The 10415-nt window shown below is 36.5% G+C and overlaps 1 protein-coding gene across 2 annotated transcripts in view; it reads left to right on the top strand.

Moving 5' to 3' along the window:
• MDFIC (MyoD family inhibitor domain containing) overlaps positions 1 to 10415 on the top strand; it is an 86897-nt gene that overhangs the window by 55130 nt on the left and 21352 nt on the right. For both annotated transcript variants that reach the window (XM_032276231.1, XM_032276232.1), the window contains exon 4: positions 255 to 530. In XM_032276231.1, coding sequence (XP_032132122.1) covers positions 255 to 530 — 276 coding nt within the window. The remainder of the gene's footprint in view (positions 1 to 254; positions 531 to 10415) is intronic.

Genomic DNA, 10415 nt, shown 5'->3' with positions numbered 1-10415 from the left:
TTCTCTGCTCTACTTTTTATATCCTTGTACAAACCCACTTTTGATGACCCCATTCCCATTTTTCCTTCTAGTAAATTATACTTTCTCTATGTCTATGTTAGTATTTTTCTTCCTTTCTTTTCTTTGTTTCCTCTTCAGTGTTAGTATCATGGGTAAAACCCCAAATCTCTGTTATTGAATGTGTTTTCATTATGTAAAAATCTTAATTTATTTTTCTTTGACTGGCTGACTTTTTTCTTTTTTTTTTTTTTTAGCCCAACCTCAGCGCTTGCCTCAGCTTCAGACTTCAGCACAGGCACTGAGTGATGAGGAAATAAGCAAGATAAAGAACGGCCACACAGGTCTGAGCAATGGAAATGGAATTCACCATGGGGCCAAACATGGATCCACAGATAATCGCAAACTTTCAGCACCTGTTTCTCAAAAAATGCATAGAAAAATTCAGTCCAGCTTGTCTGTAAACAGCGATATCAGTAAGAAGAGCAAAGTAAATGCTGTCTTTTCCCAAAAGACAGGCTCTTCACCTGAAGGTAAGTTTGAGATATATGTAGATTTTATTTGACTAGATGTAAAATAATATTTTCTGGTAATTATTTGATCAAGCCAATATAATTGAAGAATCTTGCTTATCCTTCAGACAAACAGGAATTTTGGTAAAATGCAGTTTAACTTCCCCAAAGGAAAGCACAAGTTAGAAAAGGAAGCAGTGGCAGCTGACATCCTGCTTTTAGATGATCGTCTTCTAGAGTGAATAGTCATTACTTTAAATATATCTGCTATACTTCTTTTTTTAATGCCACATTTAAAAATATAAATACAACATTTCGATGGCATACACGAGTATGTGTGTGTGTATTTTTATCCCTCCCTGATGCAATATGTTATTCTATAGTTCAGAGATAAGATTACCTGCTTGTATTTTTGTCTTGCAAATCAGTTCTTAAATAGACAAAGTTAAAATGAGAGAAAGATTAGGTAATTTTCACACTCTTGCCAGGGAATGGGCCAAGTGATTTTTGTTGCATGACTGACCAGCATCTTCCAGCCACCATGTTGGCCAGCACTGCAACTACCTTCACTCCCATCACATTCCACCCTCACTGTGGTCAGGTCACCAACTCCTCCTTTAGAGGCACTTGGCTGTGTTCTCTGACCCCTGGGGAACTAGCGATTACCTCTTCAGTTCTATCTCATCCTGCCCTTGGCCGGGTTAAAGGCAGGTTAAATACTATGAACCTGAGAAAGTTTTTCTTTATTAATCAAACAAATTGCACAGGGTGACAAACTACAGACTCCCTTTACATGATTCATTTTATTATATTAAAAAAATAAAAATCTCCTCCCATATTTAAGGATCTGAATTTCTTTCAATGTATCCATGGTCCTCTGGTTTTCCTCCTTTCCCCTTTTAGCAGTTATTGGATGTCTAAAGTCTTGAATCTGTTATATGTATCTGATATACATATATTTCTCCTGATTCCCTTTTCCTTTCTATTCTGCTATGAAATCTTAAATAAGAGAAATTCTGTGGAATGCCTCTGTGAAGTTGGTTATGCTTATTCATAGAGATAAATTGAGTTGTAAATAGGAAATTGTATTGAGAATTACCAGTAATGAGTGGGAGAAAGGATATTACATTTTGGCTACAGGTGTCTCAAACTCAACTGAGATAAAGTGTTAGGTTGATCAAATGATATGATAATAAATGGTCTGCATAGTTCCAGGTCAGTGACACTACTTTCCAAACTAATTAGATTGAAAGGGACTTGATTGACACTTTAAAATGAGTTTGACATGTAAGCTGCATGGTCATCTCTGAAGCATAGGTAGGCTGTTAACTAAACCGGCTCTCCAAGGAGTTGGGAAGGCAATGCAATTTTCTTTAGAGGATCTTCGCTTCTAGGTGATTGGGTGAAATAATTGAATGCAATTGAAATCTACTTGTTTTATACATTTGAATTGACTTACTATGTCCCTAACCTCTTATTTTCCATTTGATATTTACTTATTTTTGTATTAAAGAATGGGAACATTTGCATATCCATCCTAACTTGAAATAGTTTATGCAATTTTTATAATTTTTGTTATTTTTTGCCTTTAATACCATGTCTGAATTTATTTCTAGTGTAAGAATGCAGCTTCATAAGTAACATATGAAGGAGGAAGAAAATCACCAGTATGTGACTGAGATATAGTTTTACTCTTCCTCTTTCTCTTCCTTCTCCTTTCTTCTCCCCATTCCTTCCCGCTTTTTCTTTTTCTTTCTCTTCTCCTCTCATGCTCACTTTCACACTTATGGCCTATCACAGGGCTCTGGATAAAGGAAGTCTCCTGTAGTCTGCTTTTATCACAAAATATGTTCCAGATTGGGTTGGGGACATGAGGAGCATAAAATACAAATGTAACTGTCTAAATATATTTTGCAAAGTCTTACCCATGTCTTCACTGTAAGACTGCAGAATTTAGACAATTGTAGGTTTCATTTATTACGATTGCTTGAATCTAGATGAAAATTTCATTGTCCATATTTTTCTCAAAGTAGGATGTCTTCATGATTTTTCGCTATTTAAGGTTGCACCCTAAAATTTTTTTGTTTCTTCCGACTTTCAGTTTTGAAGTTACGTTTATTCTCTGGCAATGTGCTGTAATAAAGACCAAAACCAAACCAAAACAAAAAAATCTACTGAACTAGTAGATGGCAAATTAAAAGGAAAAACATTCTCAATTCTGCCACCAGTTTTCTAGGGGACTTGAGTTTCTATGGGCCCACTTTTTCTATGAAACGAAGGGTTTGGATTAGATAATTTTAAAAATTAAATTCAGTTCCAAGATTCTGTGAGCCTCTTTTTACAGCACCTGCTTTGCTCTCAGGATAGATCTCTTGCTGTATAGAAGATGTGATGTCTTGTTGAGGAAGCACCTCACACCTGATGTGTGGAACAGGGCAGTGGCAGAAACAGTTGAGGTAGACAGAAATAGCACCTGAATTTCAGGGGATCCATATGTCAGAACAGTAAGCCTCAAATAGGCTTGATTTATTGTGCAAACAAAAACAGGTGGAAATTATTTTTTATAAAGAAATAAGAATGAGGGGATTTAGTGGCTAGATGTCTTAGTCTGTTTGTACTGCTATAACATAATAGCTGAGACTAAAGGCGAGTCAGATTGGCTCATACCTGTAATCCCAGCTCTTTGGGAGAGCTGCCAGGGAGGATCACTTGAGGCCAGGTGTTCAAGACCAGCCTGGGCTACATAGCAAGATCTCACCTCTACAAAAAAGAAAAAAAATATCTAGCTGGGCACAGTGGCATGCACCTGCAGCCTTAACTATTCAGGAGGCTGAGGTGGGAGGATCATTTGAGCCCAAGATTTTCAGGTTACAGTGAGCTATGATTGTGCCACTACATTCCAGCCTGGGTGACAAAGTGAGACCCTGTCTCTAAAATAAATAAATAAATAGATAAATAAATAAACAAAACACCTGAGACTGGATATTTGATGAAGATCAGAAGTTTATTTTCTCTCAGTTTTGGATGCTGGGAGGAGCAAAATCAAGGTGCTGGCAGGGTAGGTTGTCTGGTGATGGCCATTCTCTGCTTCTAAGATGATGCCTTGTTGCTGCATCCTTGGAAAGGGAGGAGCGCTGTGTCCTCCCATGGCAGAAAGCAGAAGGGCAAGAGACCAAAACCTGCATGAAACCTCTTTTATAATGGCCTTAATCTCCTTAATTAAGGAGAAGGCCTCATGACCAAATCACCTCTTAAAGGACTTGACTTACCTCTTAATACCATCACATTGGCCATTAAGTTTCAACATGTGGGTTTTGGAGAGGTTACATTCAAACCATAGCATAAGGCTTTACTTAGTTTTTTTATTTTTCTGCTTCACATTTTTGTTAAATCATCATCTTCTATGCCTGTTCTTCCAACAGCAAATGGACAAGCAAATAGCAAACAAATCGCAAAATAATATTAACTAAAATTCTCAAAAGCAACTAATCATGCCCACTTTGACAATGTTTTGCATGTTGACATACAAACATGGTGCTTGTGGTTGTGATTTTCACACTGCGTATAAATTATATCAACAACTAAAAGAGTTTTTTCGTTCCGATAAGGGAATACAATATTTACAAATTTTCTAGTGTTTGATTAAGAACACTAAGGGTGTCTTTGCTAACCAGCATAGCAAAACCCTGCTAAGACATGATTCATACCAGCCATAATTGAGTCTGTGGGTTGGCAAGATGTTTTAATATGTCTTTATCTGTGAGTGTCCTAAGGCCTGAGAACAAAGAGGCCTGCACTTCATGAGTACTTTTTAAGCCGTGTTGATTCATATAATTAGAGTGCCTTCTATGTGCCACCTGCTCCTCTCACATGAACTCATTTAGTCCTCCCAACAACAGTGCAATTCTATGAATTATATGAAATTATCTAATTATAAAGGAGGAAACTGAGGCACAGAGAAGTTAAAGGAAACCACCAAAGGCAACTGGTGCATGGTAAAATTGAGATTCAAACTCAGACATTCTGGTTCCACAGTCCATGTTCCTAACCTCTGTGCTATTTTGTGTAACTGAAGTTTTCTGAGAAAAAGGTAATTTATTGGACATTTCAACATCACATAGGATGTTCATGGGTTACAGCTGTGGGCCAAAAAGCGATTTTCTTATTAGTACACATTTGCCTCTTGAAGCCCTTCATACCACAGTTTTAAAAACAACTCTCACACCTGTGCTGAAAAGGCTGGACTGAGTCTGAGTAAAAAAAAATTGCTTTAATGCATGTGGTGCTCAACATAGAAGCATCGTAGAGTCTCTCAAGAGTTAATGAATGATACAATGCTCTATTCCAAATCACTTTATCCTACTCTTCCTTGAAACAAGCCCTGGAAAATAAAATGTGTGCTCATAGTCACACAAAAAAATGTTCTTTTAAAAAGTTCCATTTTTGCAATAAAGGAAAAAAATCCATGTGGGAAAAAATTGCATGTTTTATTTAAAGGTTATTAAATTAGTAGATTTCTACTTGTTTTGTATAATTAAATATTTTCATACATACTTTAATTTTCTGATTGCATCACCCAGGTGGAGAGTTTTAAGACTAAATGTTTAAGATTCTTGACCTTTGAAATAATTATAGTATAATTTAGTATCATATAATATTCAAATTGCCAAGGGTTTTCATTAGACTCAAAGACACTTCTCTTATCATAGGAATGGTAAATCCTAATGTGTTTTACATGTGCCAGTTATATCTATATATTTTTATAAAAATCAAGTTCCAACAAAATACTTTTAAAAAGATTTTATACTTGTTAGGAATTTTTGATAGTTAATTTACACTCCATACTTGATATTCCACATTTAGAATGTATAGAGAAATATATATCTAGTCCTAGTATATCATTGAACATAAATGCTAAACAAGACAATGAAGACCATTATACAGATGGAAATAACTACAATCATCTCATTTTTAATCACATTGAAGCAGTATGGTGTAGTAATTAGAGCACAAACTCTGAAACTAGTCTGGTTGGGATCAAATATTGGCTTTATTAGTAACCAGTGATGTGTCCTTGGGCAGGATACTTAGCTTCTTTTTGCATCAATGTCTCATCTCTAAATTGGGGAAATTATTAGTACCTACTTCATAGGATTGTTATGAAGAAGACTTGAATTGGTACTGTTTAGTGCTTAGAATACAGACTGGCCCAGATGAAGTGTTCGATATGTGTTAGCTGCTGTTATGATCATTAGTATTAAGGTTCACAGTGGGGTCAGGAATGTTAGCTTTATGGAAAAGTCAGTGCCTGGAGGGGGACCTGAAAGACAAGACAAAGATAGTTTAGGGAGTTGGGAATAGAGGGAGGCATTCAAAGCCAAAGGACCTTTTTTTTTTTTTTGAAGGGGGTGTGCTTTTCTTTTTTTTAACTTTAATTTTAAATTCAGGGGTACATGTGAAGCTTTGTTAGATAGGTAAATATGTGTCATGGGGTTTTGTTGTACAGGTTATTTTATCCCCCATATATTAAGCCTAGTGCCCCTGGTTATTTTTCCTGATCCTCCCCGTCTTCTCACTCCTGTCTCTGAAAGTTCCCAGTGTGTGTTGCTCCTGTCTATGTAAATTCATGAATTTGTATGTTTTATTCAGAGAACCATAAACAGTTTGCTGTTGCTCAGAAGCTAAATTAGTAGAGAAGATACTAGAGGAGTAGGAATGGACCAGTCTATAGAACCCAGGATGCCCTGTTCTTCTGAAACTATTAACATCACACAGATTTATAGTATTTATCTAAAGGATATCATATCCCATATATACCTTTTTGGAAAATTGTGTTTTCTTTTCTCTCTGTAATACAAAAATTCCATGATTGGAATTATATAGAATAGGGTCCTTTCTTACCTGTAGCCAATAGTGCTATGTATTAACCTGCTCTGTCATCTGGACTCTGATTGCCTTTGCAGTGTTTTGTACATTAATAATGAATTGTTATCAAAAAGGAAATTATGAATTGGTTTTAGATGTGTTGAACATGGGATGCTAATAAGCTCCATAGGAGACATTTGGACCTATGGAAGGACTGAAACCCAGTTTGTATTTTACAAGATTTTTCTGCTTTCTTTTTTTAAAAACATTTTTTGGTTTCTAAGGTCTATGACCTTACTTTGTTTTCTTTTTAGGCTTTGCTTCTTTGTCTTTTCGGTGCATTTTTTTCTTGCATTTTTAGCATAACAGCTTTTCAGAATATGCCAGAGGGATAGTGCATACTCCCCCCGCAGCAAGAGTACAGCCAAGATTCTCCAGGAGACAGTCTGGGTAGGGTGCACAGCTTTAAAAAAGGATGAAGCATAATTGGGCAGGACAGTTAGAAAAGCCCATAAAGTGATTTCACCTCCTTCCTTGTGAATCACTGGTAAAATGGTAAAAATATCTTTCCTTGACCTTACTACTTCCCCTTCCTTTCGTCATTTGCAAACTCCAGGCCTAACTCCTTGCACTTGGAATTGTGCCTCCGCTGTAATCCATAGATGTGTCTGTACACATGGTCAGGTGAGACACTGCCGAATGCCCTTGTTTCTTTTCTCCCCGCAGCCTGGAATGTTCTCATAACTCTCTTTGCATTCTTGATCTCTACACATTTTTTTTTCAGAACTCATCTTAGGCATCATCGCCTGATGACCCATTTTGGGCTAATTGTCCCTCTTTTGGGTCTCCACAGCATGCTTGGGGCACAAAATTGTACTGAAGTGTATCTATTAATCTGCCTTTCTGTATTAAAATGTAATCTCATTGAAAACAAGATTCTGTCTTACTCATCTTTTAATGTTTAGCATACAGACTAGTGCCTGTCTTATACAAGTTCAGTAAAAAGTGAGTTAGGAGTGTCAACTGGAGAACTGGACTTGTTCTTTACTGCTCCATAGACGCTGTGGTTGAAGGGAAAGGAGTAGCTGAAATCCTTGAGGGAGAGAATGTGAAGAAATAAAATGAAAGGCAAATGTTGGAGCTAAAAGAAATACAAAAAGAGACTCCGCAGAGGGAGGCCTGGAACTCAGAGCTCCTACCTCCTAACCGCATTAAGTTTTCTCACTATTTCATATGGTTTTCAAACAACTACATATTCCTGAATTTTGAAACTGGGAAAAGAAACTATAAAGGTAAAATTGAAATTGAGTTGTTTGCTGTTAGTTTCAACAGCATTGTAAAATATTACATTCATTTTTTTCCCATAAAAAGCATCTCCGTTTTGACTATAATTGTAGAAGTGCTACAGTAGTATTTTAGTGGAAAGATAATAATAGGAACTCATGATATGACCATAAAAGTTATAATCAGAGCTTCCAGAAACAAATTTTCTGTGACTTTGGCAAGATATGTCACTGCATTCCTCAAAATACTTAATTTGCTTGGATGATGTTTTGTTTTTTTATGTTCTGTTTTCTCAGGCACAGTGCCTTCCATCCCATGTCACAATAATGGTGTGGGCAAAAGGTTTAGAATTCTGCTTTCCAATGCAATATTTGCTAGCTCTTTGGAAAATAGGACTTGAAGAAATTTCACTGCTCAGCCAAAATGTTAAATGGAAAAATAGTAATACAATGAGGGGTGTGTGTATGAAGAGTAGGCATGATCAAAGTTGACTATATCAAAGCATAAATCATTCTACACATAGAAATCATTAATTTTTGTTTACTTGAAATATTTAAATTAGCTGGTTTTTTAAAAATTAAAGCAATTATCCATCAGAAGTGTTTATAAATAGTAAATGTTTCTGTAGGGCCAAAAGTAAGCATTTAAGTACCTTTAGAGTTTAGGAAAATAAGTTAAATATGTAGTTTGTTCTCATACCTATCTATTTGGTGAGAGGCAAAGAAAATATTTTACAAGGTTCTGAAAAATATGTGACTTAGTATTGAAACATAGAGATAACTCAAAATATGCCTCAAGGCTCAGAGTTCTTTTTTTGTAATAACAAATTACAGGCCATCTTAAAGAAGAGATATAAGCTATCAGCTATGTATGGACTTCATTTATGTATGGACAGACTTTTGGTTTTGTAGACAAGCTGTCTTAGGTCAGTGCTCTAGCAAATAAAATTAGCTCAGCATTCACTCAGGAGAGGGGTGGGGAGGAAATAAAACAATGGAGATACAGATAAATTGTCCAGGAAGCTTTGGGGTGTGGGGTAGTTGGATGCAAGAGACTATTTAGAAACCAAGCTTCAGAATCATGGAAAGAATTGAATAAATTTTATGATCCTACTAATGCACCAAGATTTTGTTTTGCTTTTTAGTACAGTGATGAAATGTTAGGTGATTTTATTTATTTATTTATTTTTTAGGTCAAACATAATATGTAGGCACAGTAGCCAGGCTGGAGATGAAAGTTTGTTCTTGAGGGATTCAACCCCAAGTGCTGTGTCAGTGCAGGCAGTAGAGGAATTGAAGATTTACTATACAGTTTCAGGATTAAATGAATGGTCATTGTTCAGAGCTAAATCTGGGCAGACCTAGAAGAGCAGTCAGATATGTATTATTCTGAGCATGACTATCATTAACATTTTAGTTCAGCTAGTTGGGAAATTGAATAGAGATTAGGAAATTAGGAGGAATAGCTGAATGTATTTTGGAGATGATCATGAGTTGAGTTTAGGTCTGTTCAGTTTTGTGAGATTATACACAATTTAAGAGAAGAGTTCCAAAATGCATTTGGAACTATACATCTGGAGCTGGAGAGAAGGAGTTAGAGGCAAACATACTTGTTTATATTTGTTCTCAGAGATATTTGACTATGAATCTGGATGAGTTTTTTAAAGTAGAGATTTAAGGGAAAAGGTCAGATGGCTGAGAACTGAGTGACTCAGGGATCACTGGAGGCCAGCCAGTTTGGTGGGATGGGAGTGTGGGTTCAGCTTGTGTGCTTGGGAGGCAATCCCATGGAAAGTTCAGATTTTTCTCCAGAGGTAATATCAGATAGACAGTAAGTCAGAGTCAGGCCATACTGATAAGATAGCCTAGGGGAAAGGTCACAGTGCAAAGAGAAGAGGAAGATTATCTGGCTGAGAGGAAACAAGAAAGGTGAGAGGAGAGACAGACTGTAGAGAATGATATCATGAGGCAGAAAAATAATTTTTTAAGAAGAGGAAGAGAACTGGTGCATATCTGGTGCATCATATCAAGGTGCACCAGATACTGATGACAGGTTCAGTCAGATGAGTACTGAAATATTTATGTTGGTTGTGACAACGTGGGCGTCATTTGGTGACCTTATTAAGAGTTGTTTTCGTGGAGAAGCCACAATGATGTGGGTTGTGGAATGTGAAAACAGTTCTAGAAAGGCCAAAATTCAGGGCAGAAGTGCAAGTCCAGAAGGGTTGTTTGTTTGGTTTGTATTATTTTGCTTTAAGATGGGAACAATTTCAGGATGTTTACATTTGGATGGAAAAGATCCAGGGAGAAGAAACATTTGAAGACATGAGAAGGCAATAATGATACCTTCTTGACAAGACAGGATATAGTGTCTTTAGGGTTTAGATCTAGAGTTTAATACACTGAACTAAATAAATGTGTTTACATTGTCAAAACAAGAGAATTGAGCAACCAGAGAAGCATTTACTGCATTGTTAACCTCGATGGCTCTGCTCTGTATGGGTTATGTGGCTGATTAATTTTAGAGGACTTCTGAGTAACCTCTATGGAATGATTTGGGATGAGGACATGTAAACTTTGATGATTAAAAAGCCTTTCTCAAATCACTACTCCTACTTCATTTCATGAACATTCGTTGAATTTGAATGGAGGGCATTGATAGGGCCTTAGGATTCTGAGTTCCAAATTTCTGACTTCTGTGTTTTGGACCACAGATTGATGAAAATCTATAGCATCTTACACTGTATGTTCATAAGGC

The sequence above is a fragment of the Sapajus apella genome, unplaced genomic scaffold (genome assembly GCF_009761245.1).
Source record: "Sapajus apella isolate SASKATOON/1434 unplaced genomic scaffold, GSC_monkey_1.0 scaffold7, whole genome shotgun sequence".
In the NCBI taxonomy this organism is placed as follows: Eukaryota; Metazoa; Chordata; class Mammalia; order Primates; family Cebidae; genus Sapajus; species Sapajus apella.
The sequence above is the reverse complement of the archived record's forward strand: the minus strand, read 5'-3'. Positions and strand labels throughout refer to the sequence as shown.